The following is a 15,860-nucleotide window of genomic DNA, read 5'->3' as shown; positions in this document are numbered from 1 at the left end:
ATATATTTAAAATGAAAGACTTTTTTTGACTGGAGTTTACCTTTAAATCTTTGTGTAGGTATGATCAGGCACAGGTACTCAATCATCTTCCAGCCGCAGTTGAACTACAAGCTCCAGCATGGCCTTATGAGCGCATGCTGAGCTTCCCAAACAGCTGCAAGTCTGCAGCTTGCACAGCTGTTTATTGATGTTCCTTTCGTTAACAGATATTGTTGTCTGCTTCTTGGAACAGTCATAAGCAGCCAAAGACGGAGCAGAATAATGGGGCACTTGTTTGCATCGTGACGCTGATGCCCAGCAAACCGGGAATCAAATATAAAAAATGCTATTCTTGGCCCAAACACAGAGCACGCTCCAGGAAATGAACGCAGGGGCTCAGACACAGGCCTTGTTCTTCTTTCTAAATAAATAGTCCTGACATTTACAAACTCTGTAGGATACCAAGTGATGATTAGGTTCAGTAAAGTCACAGGGTGCCCCTGCTGGGCAGTTGTGTACTGCAGCTCTGCACTTTTACACAGGAATCAAGGATTTTTGCACAAAATTGCTGATAAATAGCTGATAATGGAAGTTCCATAATATTCTGTACACTAATCAGAGTTGATTCTAACCAAGAATAGGTTCAAAAATCAAACACTCTAATCCCTGTTTTGCCATTGGATAAGCACCTCTATCTCTGCATCTCTGAACTGCATTTTCTAGGTTAATTGCTCTGTATGTTTTAAGGGTGTGTAATACATTTTTCCTGAATATCGAAAGACCAATATTGCGATTTCAGGCAGCTCATAGGAATGGTTGGCTGGCTGGCTGGGGGCGGTGTCTGGCTGGCTGGGGAGGCTGTGAGCCGCCACCCCCCCCCCCCAAGAAAATTGAGCACCAGCTGCCACTGGTACCTGGGCAGTGTCACAGGAGGGGGGTACCTGGGCATTGTCACAGGAGGGGGGTACCTGGGCAGTGTGACGGGTGGGGGGTACCTGGGCAGTGTGACGGGTGGGGGGTACCTGGGCAGTGTGACGGGTGGGGGGTACCTGGGCAGTGTGACGGGTGGGGGGTACCTGGGCAGTGTGACGGGTGGGGGGTATCTGAGTATGGTGACAGGAGGTAGGCAGTGTTACAAGAGAGGGGTACCTGGGGAGTGTGTCGGGGGAGGGGGTATCTGAGCAGTGTGACAGGATAGGGGTACCTGGGCAGCATGACAGGAGAGGGGTACCAGGTGCTGGACAAGCTCTAAAGGGGGAGGGGCGGGACCGGACTGAGCGGAGTGCCAGACTCTTTCTTCAGTGGTCTCTTCCTCAACAATAGCTGAGTTTTCTAGAAAGTTGATCAGGGCTGGGGTGTCCTCAGTGTCCGCCGGGCACTCTTCTCCTCCCCCTGCAGGATCCTGGATGCTCCTGCCGGCTCCATGGTGTGACCTGCCTTGATGCCCCTCCCCCAAGAAAATTGAGCACCAGCTGCTACTGGTACCTGGGCAGTGGGACAGGAGAGGGGTACCTGGGCAGTGGGACAGAAGGTGGGGAGTGTGTCAGTTGGGGGATACCTGGGCAGTGGGACAGGAGGGGAGGGGGGTACCTGGGCAGTGGGACAGGAGGGGAGGGGGGTACCTGGGCAGCGGAACAGGAAAGGGGTATCTGGGAAGTGGGACAGAAGGTGGGCAGTGTGTCAGGTGGAGGTTACCTGGGCAGTGGCACAGGAGCGGAGGGTGGTACCTGGGCAGTGTGACAGGAGAGGGGTACCTGGGCAGTGTGACAAGAGAGGGGTACCTGGGCAGTGTGACAGGAGGGGAGGGGGGTACCTGGGCAGTGGGACAGGAGAGGGGTACCTGGGCAGTGGGACAGGAGCGGAGGGTGGTACCTGGGCAGTGGGACAGGAGCGGAGGGTGGTACCTGGGCAGTGTGACAAGAGAGGGGTACGTGGGCAGTGTGACAAGAGAGGGGTACGTGGGCAGTGTGACAAGAGAGGGGTACGTGGGCAGTGTGACAAGAGAGGGGTACGTGGGCAGTGTGACAAGAGAGGGGTACCCGGGCAGTGTGACAAGAGAGGGGTACCCGGGCAGTGTGACAAGAGAGGGGTACCTGGGCAGTGTGACAAGAGAGGGGTACGTGGGCAGTGTGACAAGAGAGGGGTACGTGGGCAGTGTGACAAGAGAGGGGTACCTGGGCAGTGTGACAAGAGAGGGGTACGTGGGCAGTGTGACAAGAGAGGGGTACCTGGGCAGTGTGACAAGAGAGGGGTACCTGGGCAGTGTGACAAGAGAGGGGTACCCGGGCAGTGTGACAAGAGAGGGGTACCCGGGCAGTGTGACAAGAGAGGGGTACCTGGGCAGTGTGACAAGAGAGGGGTACCTGGGCAGTGTGACAAGAGAGGGGTACGTGGGCAGTGTGACAAGAGAGGGGTACCTGGGCAGTGTGACAAGAGAGGGGTACGTGGGCAGTGTGACAAGAGAGGGGTACCTGGGCAGTGTGACAAGAGAGGGGTACCTGGGCAGTGTGACAAGAGAGGAGAGGGGTACCTGGGCAGTGTGACAGGAGGGGAGGGGGGTACCTGGGCAGTGGGACAGGAGAGGTGTACCTGGGCAGCGGAACAGGAAAGGGGTATCTGGGAAGTGGGACAGAAGGTGGGTAGTGTGTCAGGTGGAGGTTACCTGGGCAGTGGGACAGGAGCGGAGGGTGGTACCTGGGCAGTGGGACAGGAGCGGAGGGTGGTACCTGGGCAGTGTGACAAGAGAGGGGTACCTGGGCAGTGTGACAAGAGAGGGGTACCTGGGCAGTGTGACAAGAGAGGGGTACCTGGGCAGCATGACAGGAGAGGGGTACCAGGTGCTGGACAAGCTCTAAAGGGGGAGGGGCGGGACCGGACTGAGCGGAGTGCCAGACTCTTTCTTCAGTGGTCTCTTCCTCAACAATAGCTGAGTTTTCTAGAAAGTTGATCAGGGCTGGGGTGTCCTCAGTGTCCGCCGGGCACTCTTCTCCTCCCCCTGCAGGATCCTGGATGCTCCTGCCGGCTCCATGGTGTGACCTGCCTTGATGCCCCTCCCCCAAGAAAATTGAGCACCAGCTGCTACTGGTACCTGGGCAGTGGGACAGGAGAGGGGTACCTGGGCAGTGGGACAGGAGAGGGGTACCTGGGCAGTGGGACAGAAGGTGGGGAGTGTGTCAGTTGGGGGATACCTGGGCAGTGGGACAGGAGGGGAGGGGGGTACCTGGGCAGCGGAACAGGAAAGGGGTATCTGGGAAGTGGGACAGAAGGTGGGCAGTGTGTCAGGTGGAGGTTACCTGGGCAGTGGCACAGGAGCGGAGGGTGGTACCTGGGCAGTGTGACAGGAGAGGGGTACCTGGGCAGTGTGACAAGAGAGGGGTACCTGGGCAGTGGGACAGGAGAGGGGTACCTGGGCAGTGGGACAGGAGCGGAGGGTGGTACCTGGGCAGTGTGACAAGAGAGGGGTACGTGGGCAGTGTGACAAGAGAGGGGTACGTGGGCAGTGTGACAAGAGAGGGGTACGTGGGCAGTGTGACAAGAGAGGGGTACGTGGGCAGTGTGACAAGAGAGGGGTACGTGGGCAGTGTGACAAGAGAGGGGTACGTGGGCAGTGTGACAAGAGAGGGGTACGTGGGCAGTGTGACAAGAGAGGGGTACCCGGGCAGTGTGACAAGAGAGGGGTACCCGGGCAGTGTGACAAGAGAGGGGTACCCGGGCAGTGTGACAAGAGAGGGGTACCCGGGCAGTGTGACAAGAGAGGGGTACCCGGGCAGTGTGACAAGAGAGGGGTACCCGGGCAGTGTGACAAGAGAGGGGTACCCGGGCAGTGTGACAAGAGAGGGGTACCCGGGCAGTGTGACAAGAGAGGGGTACCCGGGCAGTGTGACAAGAGAGGGGTACCTGGGCAGTGTGACAAGAGAGGGGTACCTGGGCAGTGTGACAAGAGAGGGGTACCTGGGCAGTGTGACAAGAGAGGGGTACGTGGGCAGTGTGACAAGAGAGGGGTACCTGGGCAGTGTGACAAGAGAGGGGTACCTGGGCAGTGTGACAAGAGAGGTGAGGGGTACCTGGGCAGTGTGACAGGAGGGGAGGGGGGTACCTGGGCAGTGGGACAGGAGAGGTGTACCTGGGCAGCGGAACAGGAAAGGGGTATCTGGGAAGTGGGACAGAAGGTGGGCAGTGTGTCAGGTGGAGGTTACCTGGGCAGTGGGACAGGAGCGGAGGGTGGTACCTGGGCAGTGGGACAGGAGCGGAGGGTGGTACCTGGGCAGTGTGACAAGAGAGGGGTACCTGGGCAGTGTGACAAGAGAGGGGTACCTGGGCAATGTGACAAGAGAGGGGTACCTGGGCAGTGTGACAAGAGAGGGGTACCTGGGCAGTGTGACAAGAGAGGGGTACCTGGGCAGTGTGACAAGAGAGGGGTACCTGGGCAGTGTGACAAGAGAGGGGTACCTGGGCAGTGTGACAAGAGAGGGGTACGTGGGCAGTGTGACAAGAGAGGGGTACGTGGGCAGTGTGACAAGAGAGGGGTACCTGGGCAGTGTGACAAGAGAGGGGTACCTGGGCAGTGTGACAAGAGAGGTGAGGGGTACCTGGGCAGTGTGACAGGAGGGGAGGGGGGTACCTGGGCAGTGGGACAGGAGAGGTGTACCTGGGCAGCGGAACAGGAAAGGGGTATCTGGGAAGTGGGACAGAAGGTGGGCAGTGTGTCAGGTGGAGGTTACCTGGGCAGTGGGACAGGAGCGGAGGGTGGTACCTGGGCAGTGGGACAGGAGCGGAGGGTGGTACCTGGGCAGTGTGACAAGAGAGGGGTACCTGGGCAGTGTGACAAGAGAGGGGTACCTGGGCAGTGTGACAAGAGAGGGGTACCTGGGCAGTGTGACAAGAGAGGGGTACCTGGGCAGTGTGACAAGAGAGGGCAGAGTGTCAGGACGGGGGCAGTGTGACAAGAGGGGGGTACCTGGGCAGTGTGACAAGAGAGGGGTACCTGGACAGTGAGGCAAGAGAGGGGTACCTGGGCAGTGTGACAAGAGAGGGGTACCTGGGCAGTGTGACAAGAGAGGGGTACCTGGGCAGTGTGACAAGAGAGGGGTACCTGGGCAGTGTGACAAGAGAGGGCAGAGTGTCAGGACGGGGGCAGTGTGACAAGAGGGGGGTACCTGGGCAGTGTGACAGGAGGGGGGTACCTGGGCAGTGTGACAAGAGAGGGGTACCTGGGCAGTGTGACAAGAGAGGGGTACCTGGGCAGTGTGACAAGAGAGGAGAGGGGTACCTGGGCAGTGTGACAAGAGAGGAGAGGGGTACCTGGGCAGTGTGACAGGAGGGGAGGGGGGTACCTGGGCAGTGGGACAGGAGAGGTGTACCTGGGCAGTGGGACAGGAGCGGAGGGTGGTACCTGGGCAGTGGGACAGGAGCGGAGGGTGGTACCTGGGCAGTGGGACAGGAGCGGAGGGTGGTACCTGGGCAGTGTGACAAGAGAGGGGTACCTGGGCAGTGTGACAAGAGAGGGGTACCTGGGCAGTGTGACAAGAGAGGGGTACCTGGGCAGTGTGACAAGAGAGGGCAGAGTGTCAGGACGGGGGCAGTGTGACAAGAGAGGGGTACCTGGGCAGTGTGACAAGAGAGGGGTACCTGGGCAGTGTGACAAGAGAGGGGTACCTGGGCAGTGTGACAAGAGAGGGGTACCTGGGCAGTGTGACAAGAGAGGGGTACCTGGGCAGTGTAACAAGAGGGGGCAGAGTGTCAGGATGGGGGCAGTGTGACAGGAGGGGGGTACCTGGGCAGGGTGGCAAGAGAGGGGTACCTGGGCAGGGTGGCAAGAGAGGGGTACCTGGGCAGTGTGGCAAGAGAGGGGTACCTGGGCAGTGTGGCAAGAGAGGGGTACCTGGGCAGTGTGACAAGAGAGGGGTACCTGGGCAGTGTGACAAGAGAGGGGTACCTGGGCAGTGTGACAAGAGAGGGGTACCTGGGCAGTGTGACAAGAGGGGGCAGAGTGTCAGGATGGGGGCAGTGTGACAGGAGGGGGGTACCTGGGCAGGGTGGCAAGAGAGGGGTACCTGGGCAGGGTGGCAAGAGAGGGGTACCTGGGCAGGGTGGCAAGAGGGGTACCTGGGCAGGGTGGCAAGAGGGGTACCTGGGCAGGGTGGCAAGAGGGGTACCTGGGCAGGGTGGCAAGAGGGGTACCTGGGCAGGGTTGCAAGAGGGGTACCTGGGCAGGGTGGCAAGAGAGGGGTACCTGGGCAGGGTGGCAAGAGAGGGGTACCTGGGCAGTGTGGCAAGAGAGGGGTACCTGGGCAGTGTGGCAAGAGAGGGGTACCTGGGCAGTGAGGCAAGAGAGGGGTACCTGGGCAGTGAGGCAAGAGAGGGGTACCTGGGCAGTGAGGCAAGAGAGGGGTACCTGGGCAGTGAGGCAAGAGAGGGGTACCTGGGCAGTGAGGCAAGAGAGGGGTACCTGGGCAGTGTGACAAGAGAGGGGTACCTGGGCAGTGTGACAAGAGAGGGGTACCTGGGCAGTGTGACAAGAGAGGGGTACCTGGGCAGTGTGACAGGACGGGGGCAGAGTGACAGGACGGGGGCAGAGTGACAGGACGGGGCAGAGTGACAGAAGGTGGGTACCTGGGCAGTGTGACAGGAGGGGGGTACCTGGGCAGTGTGACAGGAGGGGGGTACCTGGGCAGTGTGACAGGAGGGGGGAATCTGGGCAGTGTGACAGGAGAAGGGTACCTGGGCAGTGTCACAGGAGGAGGGTATCTGAGCAGTGTGAAGGGGGGGGGGGGGTATCTGAGTATGGTGACAGGAGGGAGGCAGTGTGACAAGAGAGGGGTACCTGGGCAGTGTGTCAGGAGGGGGGTATCTGAGTAGTGTGACAGGAGAGGGGTACCTGGGCAGCATGACAGAAGAGGGGTACCAGGTGCTGGACAGGCTCTGAAGGGGGAGGGGCGGGACCGGACTGACAGACTCTTTCTTCAGTGGTCTCTTCCTCAACAATTGCTGAGTTTTCTATAAAGTTGATCAGGGCTGGGGTGTCCTCAGTCTCCGCCGGGCACTCTTCTCCTCCCCCTGCAGGATCCTGGATGCTCCTGCCGGCTCAATGGTGTGACCTGCCTTGATTTCTAGGACACAGCCAGAGACAAGGTGGAGTCGGGACACCTGTTTAAAATTTGTGACTGCCCCTGTCAAATCAGGACAGTTGTCAGCTATGCAGTATAATTTTGTTTTATTTGTCAGCGTACTTTTAGCTGCCGCCCGGCCTGCTGCTCCTCCTATTCTATGAAATCGGAAGAGGAACAGGAGAGCAGGCAGAGTGCAACTGTATCCCACTGCTGCTGGAACTATAGAGGCAGCATCGGAAAATGCGGCCAGTTGCCTGTTTAATCAATAGATGCACACAGCCGAGCTCAGGATCGAGCCCACATGTGTGCCCCCATAGCAAGTTTGCTATTGGGGAACTTGGAAGAGAGCAGGAGCCGAGATCTCGGGTGGGGGAACCCAAGACAAGAAGGTTTGGGGCTGTGCAAAACCACTGCACAGAGCAGGCAAGTATAAGAGGTTTATTTGTAAAAAAATAATAATAATAATAATATCTTTAGAATCATTTTAACAAGGGTTGTCCTCTTGTAGAAGTATCCACATTCTCAGCAATAGTCAGAAGTAATAATGCACATTTAATACAGCCATAAACATTGATTTATTTTTGTGCCACATTCCCCTTGGGGCTAGTTTACACTTTCTTCAAAACAAGGCTTCGGACAGGCTTTGTTAAAGCTCTCTGAATGCCAGTCAAAGCTCCTGTCACTAAATAAAATGGTTAGCTTACAGTCCGATTTACCCATGCTTTTGCTTGGTGCTTTGATGAGGCTTTGGTGGAGCTTCGGTGAGGTGTCATGGGACTTCGAAAAGGCTTCAGTGGGGCTTCATGCAAGCTTTACTATAGACTTCTATGGAGGCTTTGAAGAAGCTTTAAAGCACCACTGAAGCTACATGGGGTATAATTTTTGGAGCAAAGCCAAAGCAAAGCAAAATCAGGTGTTAACAGGACTGAAAGCTAACCATTTTATTTAGTGACAGGAGCTTTGACTGGCGTTCAGAGAGCTTTAACAAAGCTTGTCCGAAGCCTTGTTGAAGCCGAAGCAAGTGTAAATGATCCCTCACATTGCCTTGAAATTTTCCAAATTTTGTCATGTTACAACCAAAAATTGTAAATGTATTTTATGTGATAGACCAACACAAAGTGGCGCATAATTGTGAAGTGGAAGGAAAATGATAAATGGTGCATTTGTATTTAGCCCCCTTTACTCTGATACCCCTAACTAAAATCTAGTGAAACCAATTCCCTTCAGAAGTTGCCTAAATAGTAAATAGAGTCCACCTGTGTTTAATTTAATCTCAGTATAAATACAGCTGTTCTGAGAAGCCCTCAGAAGTCTGTTAGAGAACCTTAGTTAACAAACAGTATCATGAAGGCCAAGGAACACATCAGACAGGTCAGAGATAAATTTGTGGAGAAGTATAAAGCAGGGTAAAAAAATATCCCAAGCTTTGAACATCTCACGGAGCTCTGTTCAATCCATCATTTGAAAATGGAAAGAGTATGGCACATCTGCAAACCTACCAAGACATGGCCGTCCACCTAAACTGACCAGCCAGGCAAGGAGAACATTAATCAGAGAAGCAGCCAAGAGGCCCATGGTAACTCTTGAGGAGCAGCAGAGATCCACAGCTCAGGTGGGAGAATCTGTCCACAGGACAACTATTAGTTGTGCTCTCCACAAATCTGCCCTTTATGGAAGAGAGACAAGAAGAAAGCCATTGTTGAAAGAAAGGCTTAAAGTGGTTGTAAACCCTGTTACACCACTTGTACCTACAGGTAAGCCTATAATAAGGCTTACCTGTAGGTACTGTAAACCTCTCCTAAACCTGCAAGGTTTTGAAAATATTTACCATATACGTTTGCGCCAACATCATCAGCGCATGTGCACTGAAGAAACAGCTCGATCATGCCGTTTCTAAAGGGCTTGTCCCATGCCCGGTGGCTCCCGCACGTATGCACGGGAGTGACTTCAACGTGGCTCCAGCCAGTCACAGCACTGGAGCCCGCAAACCCGGAAATAACTCTGGGAGACATGTCGCTGGTCACATCGGTGTCTAAGGACCGTTGCACTAGCATTGATCTAAGTTAAGTGTCATGCATACTAGCTAATTATGCCTTTGTCTTGCAGGGTTTTTTTTTTTCATATGGTTTTACAACAACTTTAAGAAGTCTGTTTGCAGTTTGCGAGAAGTCATGTGGAGGAAACAGCAAACATGTGGAAGAAAGTGCTCTGATCAGATGAGCCAAAAATTACATTTTTTAACCCTTAAAGCGGAGGGCCACCCTAAAATAAAAAATAGCATTAAATATTCTTAAAAAAAAAAAAAATTAAACTTACCAGAAACCCCGTTGCTAGGCAATCTTCCTAATATGCCTCTTCCTATTTCGCGGTGCTTTCTCCTCTTCGGCGAGCGGCCCCATTGCCTTCTGTGACATGTGTGCGTCCCAAAAAACAACGGAGCCATTCACAAAGCGGTGAGTGACTCGCGCATGCACAGTAGGAAACGGGCAGTGAAGCCACAAGGCTCCACTGCCTGTTTTCCTTCGTTAAGATGGCGGCGCCGGCAGCCGATCCGATGGATGGGTGGGCGACATCGCAGGACAGGTAAGTGTCCTTATTAAAAGTCAGCAGCCCCTTTAAAAGCAAAACGCTATGTGTAGCAGAAAACTAACACTGCACATCACCCTGAGTACACCATCCCTACCGTGAAACATGGTGGTGGTAGCATCATGCTGTGGGGGTGCTTTTCTTCAGCAGGGACAGGGAAGCTGGTCAGAGTTGATGAGAAGATGGATGGAGCCAAATACAGGGCAATCTTAGAAGAAAACTTGTTAGAGCCCATTCACACAGGGGCAACTCCTGATCCGACTTCAGGTCGCCCCTAGTCGCCTCAGGTCGCCTCAGGTCGGACAACATTTAAAAAGCAATGTAAGTGAATGAGAGCCGTGTTAATGCACGCTACTGAAGTCGCTCCGACTTCAAAAAAGGTTCCTGTACTACTTCTATCCGACTTGTAGGCGACCGGTACCCATTGATTTCAATGGAGGTCGCCTCCAAGTCGGATCTCCGTCTATACGGAGGCGACTTTGACAGAATTATCAGCTCTCAAGAGGGAACTCCACGGCAAATTTCTGAAAAAAATTTGGCGTGGGTTCCCCCTCCGAGAGCATACCAGGCCCTTAGGTCTGGTATGGATTCCAAGGGGAACCCCCTACGCCGAAAAAACGGCGTGGGGGTCCCCCCCAGATCCACACCAGACCCTTATCCGAGCACGCTACCCGGCCGGCCAGGAAAGGGGGTGGGGACGAGCGGGCGGCCCCCCCCCTCCTGAGCCGTACCAGGCCGCGTGCCCTCAACATGGGGGGGGTGCCTTGGGGGAGGGGGGCGTGCGGCCCCCCCACCCCAAAGCACCTTGTCCCCATGTTGATGAGGACAAGGGCCTCTTCCCGACAACCCTGGCCGTTGGTTGTCGGGGTCTGCGGGCGGGGGGCTTATCGGAATCCGGGAGCCCCCTTTAATAAGGGGGCCCCCGGATACCGGCCCCCCACCCTATGTGAATGAGTATGGGGTACAATGTACCCCTACCCATTCACCTGTGAAATAAAGTACAATAAAACACACAACACAGAGAAAAAGTATTTTATTGCACAGCCGGGGGTCTTCCGTCTTCGGGGGTCTTCTCGCCGGACTCCTCCGCTATGTGTGTGTAGCTCTTTTGCCAGCGGAGGAGTCCGGCTTTCTTCCTCCCCGCCGCCGGCCTCTTCTCCCGACTTCGGGGGTCTTGTCCCCCTCTTCGGTTCTTCTGCCGGGCCACCGCGCCTGGTCCGGTGGCCCGGTCTTCTGTCGCCGTCTTCCGTTCTTCTGTCGCCGCCTTCGGTTCTTCTGCCGGGCCACCGCGCCTTCTTATAGCTCTTTTACAGGCGGTGGCCCGGTCTTCCGTCGCCGCCGCCGCCGCCGCCGCCTTCCGTTCTTCTCCTTGGTAAGGGGGCGGGGTCACCATGTGACATCAACCCATGTGACCAACCCATGTGACATCAACCCATGTGACACCGCCCCATTGTCCCTATATAAGAGGCAGCGGAGCGCGTCCCTGGCATTGTGGCCGGAGAGCTCGTCGAGTCAACATCTCCAGGAGAAGAAGAAGGAGAAGAACGGAAGGCGGCGGCGGCGGCGGCGGCGGCGACGGAAGACCGGGCCACCGCCTGTAAAAGAGCTATAAGAAGGCGCGGTGGCCCGGCAGAAGAACCGAAGGCGGCGACAGAAGAACGGAAGACGGCGACAGAAGACCGGGCCACCGGACCAGGCGCGGTGGCCCGGCAGAAGAACCGAAGAGGGGGACAAGACCCCCGAAGTCGGGAGAAGAGGCCGGCGGCGGGGAGGAAGAAAGCCGGACTCCTCCGCTGGCAAAAGAGCTACACACACATAGCGGAGGAGTCCGGAAGACGGAAGACCCCCGGCTGTGCAATAAAATACTTTTTCTCTGTGTTGTGTGTTTTATTGTACTTTATTTCACAGGTGAATGGGTAGGGGTACATTGTACCCCATACTCATTCACATAGGGTGGGGGGCCGGTATCCGGGGGCCCCCTTATTAAAGGGGGCTCCCGGATTCCGATAAGCCCCCCGCCCGCAGACCCCGACAACCAACGGCCAGGGTTGTCGGGAAGAGGCCCTTGTCCTCATCAACATGGGGACAAGGTGCTTTGGGGTGGGGGGGCCGCACGCCCCCCTCCCCCAAGGCACCCCCCCATGTTGAGGGCACGCGGCCTGGTACGGCTCAGGAGGGGGGGGGCCGCCCGCTCGTCCCCACCCCCTTTCCTGGCCGGCCGGGTAGCGTGCTCGGATAAGGGTCTGGTGTGGATCTGGGGGGGACCCCCACGCCGTTTTTTCGGCGTAGGGGGTTCCCCTTGGAATCCATACCAGACCTAAGGGCCTGGTATGCTCTCGGAGGGGCCACGCCAAATTTTTTTCAGAAATTTGCCGTGGAGTTTCCCCTTGAGCTCATTCTCTGCTTGGCCGCGGCAAAAGTCGCCTGGCCTGGGGCGACTTGTAAGTCGTCCCAAGTCGCGCTTGAAGTCATCACAAGTCGTTTTGAAGTCGTCCCAAGTCGCCGCTGTCAAGTCGTGTCCAAGTAGCCTGATCAAGTCGCCTACAAGTCGTGTTGCCCCTGTGTGAATGGGCTCTTAGAATCTGCAAAAGACCTGAGACTGAGGTTCACCTTCCAGCAGGACAACAACCCCAAACATACAGGCAGAGCTACAATGGAATGGTTTAGATCAAAGAATATTCATGTTTTAGAATGGCCCAGTCAAAGTCCAGACCCAAATCCTATTAAGAATCTGTGGCAAGACTTGAAAATTGCTGTTTACAGGGACTCTCCATCCAATCTGACAGAGCTTGAGCTATTTTTGCAAAGAAGAATGGGCAAAAATGTCCCTCTCTAGATGTGCAAAGTTGGTAGAGACATCCCAAAAAGACTTGCAGCTGTAATTGCAGAGAAAGGAGTTCTACAAAGTATTGACTTCGGGGGGCGCCATACAAATGTACCCCACACTTTTCACATATTTGTAAAAAATGTTGAAAACCATTTATCATTTTCCTTCCACTTCACAATTATGTGTCACTTTGTGTTGGTCTATCATATAAAATCCCAATAAAATACATTTACGTTTTTGGTTGTAAGATGACAAAATGTGGACAATTTCAAGGGGTATGAATACTTTTTCACCAACACCTTGACTATAGTTACTCAAACTTTGAGCGTCCAAAACAAAACAGCTATAGAAGTGAGTATGAGACAATCGAAGGCTGATGTGAGAAATGGTTATGGAAGAGCTACAGCATTAAATCATAAAAGTGGATCCTGGCATCAAAATGTAATTCCTTATTTAATTTGACATTCCTAAGAGCTACAGAGCCATCTATGGAGCTACACTTAGTAGGAGTTTCCTTTTTTTCAGAATCCCCTCACATGCAATAGCAGAATTCAGGTCTAATGTAGCCGATGAAGTGCTCAGATTGGTGTTGGCGCCCACAGAATGGGAATGTATTTGATGGGGCTCTAAGCAAAACTAGGTTTCTCCACCAGGAGGCACTGCAAATAAAATCTGCATTTGCAGCACCCCGACTTATGCACTTTACACAGAGGGGTCCCAATCGAATGCTGGATTTCCATTCATTTTTAATACCACAAAAACTCAGCATTTCATCCATCATCTAAATCAGTGCAAAGTCATACCGGTCTACGAGATCTTTATGTTCCACCTCCAGATTTTTATGTGCAGACTTCAAGTTTCCGTGTTTAGAGATCAGCGACTCGTACTCCGCTGCTTGGCGCTCGTGAACCTGTGCCAGCTTTTCGTGGTCTTTTACCAGTAGATCGTACACCGATTTCAGCTCTTCTCTTTCTTTTACCAAAGACTCGTTCTCGTTTTCTAAGGTAGACTGCTGAAGGAGGAGCTGTGAATTTTGGTTCATTAATGAAGTGCTCTGAGAATTGAGAGTAGAGTTTTCAACCTAAAGATAAAATGTGAAAACAGAAATGATTTTGTTACCATCAGTAGGTAGCAGCAACATTTTTTATCAGCGTTTCAAAAAATCCACAGAAAAAATCCACAGTATTCCCTGTGCCAGTGGAGGGTATCAGTCATGGAGATTGCAAAAGGCCTCTTTGAAGTGCATGGGCATCTACCAATGTACCACCTGTCTTGTTGGGAACCCACCTGGCACCTACTGAATACTAAACCCCCCCAGCAGGGATGGGACAAGGGGCGGGGAAGGCTGTCCTGAGCACTGAGAACTGTGGTATCATGTGGGGGGGGGGCACTACAAGAAGATTGGGGGGAAGGGGGCACTTGTCTCGAGAAGCGGAATTTGGAGGAGGGGAAATTGAAAAGGTAGAGGATTTGTGTTAGGAGGGTTTTTTTGGGGGGAGGGGGGGTTATTTCATCAGGGGGGAGATTTTTACTGGGAGGGTTAGCTTACTTATTAGTGCTAGCCTTTTTGAGCGGGAGGGGGTTTTTGCTGACACCTAATGCCCATACATCTTTGGGGGGGGGGTCACAATTTGGCATGTTCGCCCTGGGCTCTAGATGACCGCCTATTTAAACTTGTTCCCTGTCCATTCTTAATACCGTATACAGCCCATTTCCTGTTTCTTGCCTGGTAAAAAGCCTAGGCTTATGACATCACGCACAGCTCTCTCTCATTCTCCTGAGATTTTTCCAGGAAGGGAGGGAGGATGAGTCATAAGCAGGCCAATGAGAGCTGCAGAGCTGGAGGCGTGCCTCTGTGTGTCTGTATAAATCCAGGAAGCTTCAGCTGCCCACAGTTGAAATGGATGCAGCCAAACTCAGTAGAGGGATATTTCTGCAGCATATTTGGCAAGTACAGAATCACAGTATATATAAAATAATATGCAAAGTGGTTGCAGGGAAGCTTCAGAATGGCAAAGATGTTTTTATTACAAATTATGTGAGCAGACTGCAGATTAAGTTTCTGTCCTTTTCAGAGGATCCAAAATAATCTGCAGTGGATTCTTAACAATTGCTCCTAAACTGTGCTCCCCCCATAGGCCTTTGTCCTTCTGTGCCAACTTCCAAAGCAATATTACCATCTAGTGCCCAAACAATAGCAATATTACCATCTAGTGCCCAAACAATAGCAATATTACCATCTAGTGCCCAAACAATAGCAATATACGTCAATAGATCAGCTCCAAGTAGAATACAACTGCCACAGAAAACTACAAATGTGCTCAAAATTAAGTCTAGTAAAAACTAAAGCCAGACTGGTTTCCATTAACTCTACAAGGTCTAGGTGGAAGCATGGCAGACATATGTGATCTTTTCCTAAATGCACTAATTGCACCCAACAATGGGTCTACATTATTTTAAAATGGCAACAAAACTCACCACCACATGTCATTTAATGGAGACTGTCTGGGCAGAAATACAGAAACCCAACAATAAGGTTGCAAAAGTCTTGAGAGAGCGCTTCGCTTTTACCCATCATGAGAGGTTTCTTGTGCAACACCTTTTTATAGGCTATCAGTTGAGACTGAACCAGCTCATATTAATTTGCACTTACAACGGGCAGGATTGCTTTCTAATTACTGATAGAATCGATTTCAGCTGCTGTCTTGACTTTCCATGCCTTTTTGCACCTCCTTTTCTTCACGTGTATAATAAATTTTCCCTGTCTCATTCCATTTTATTAAACATAACAATTTCTGAACTTATTTGTTTTGTTTTTTTACAGTGGCATTCCCTAATCCACATGCAGCGCGCCGGACGCATGGATTCCAATGGTTTTTTTTTTGTTCCCCCTTAAATCAAACTCCAACAATCCTCTGGGTTCCCAGCAACCCTGAGCTCAAGGACTCCAGGTGGAGAGGCTGTCCATGCAGTGGGGTGGCACTGTCTTCATCCACAAGAACAGTGGTTCTCAACCTGGGGGTCGCCGCCCCCCCCCCCGGGGGGTCGAATGATGATTTGCCAGGGTTCACCGAATCCTGGGCTCTTCCTGAAGCCAGCACCGCTCTCCCAGCCTTTTTGCGGCTGCCCAGCTGGGCTGTTCCTGGAGCCCACAGCCACCCCACTCAGCCTCTTCGCTGCCGCCCATTGAGTTCAGGGCATAGAGACCAGAGGTCAGCTGACTGGTGAGGAATGTGAAGAGGGAGGGGCTGGAGGAAACCCAGTCTCCTGATTCGGCATAGGTGTCACTGCTGTGAGATACCACAAAGTCGGAGACACAGTGAGTAACACTACCTGTGATTAGAGTTGCCATTAAAAGT

General features: G+C 53.4%; 1 protein-coding gene across 8 annotated transcripts in view; it reads right to left on the bottom strand.

The window, feature by feature from the left end:
• The window catches only part of CCDC88A (coiled-coil and HOOK domain protein 88A), a 325,195-nt gene that overhangs the window by 91,571 nt on the left and 217,764 nt on the right, over positions 1–15,860 (bottom strand). For all 8 annotated transcript variants that reach the window (XM_077485516.1, XM_077485518.1, XM_077485521.1 and 5 more), the window contains exon 20: positions 13,305–13,582. In XM_077485516.1, the coding sequence (XP_077341642.1) occupies positions 13,305–13,582 (278 nt within the window). The remainder of the gene's footprint in view (positions 1–13,304; positions 13,583–15,860) is intronic.

The sequence above is a fragment of the Lithobates pipiens genome, unplaced genomic scaffold, assembly GCF_037356315.1.
Source record: "Lithobates pipiens isolate NorthernLeopardFrog02 unplaced genomic scaffold, aLitPip1_a1.2 Scaffold_18, whole genome shotgun sequence".
NCBI lineage: Eukaryota > Metazoa > Chordata > Amphibia > Anura > Ranidae > Lithobates > Lithobates pipiens.
The sequence above is the reverse complement of the archived record's forward strand: the minus strand, read 5'-3'. Positions and strand labels throughout refer to the sequence as shown.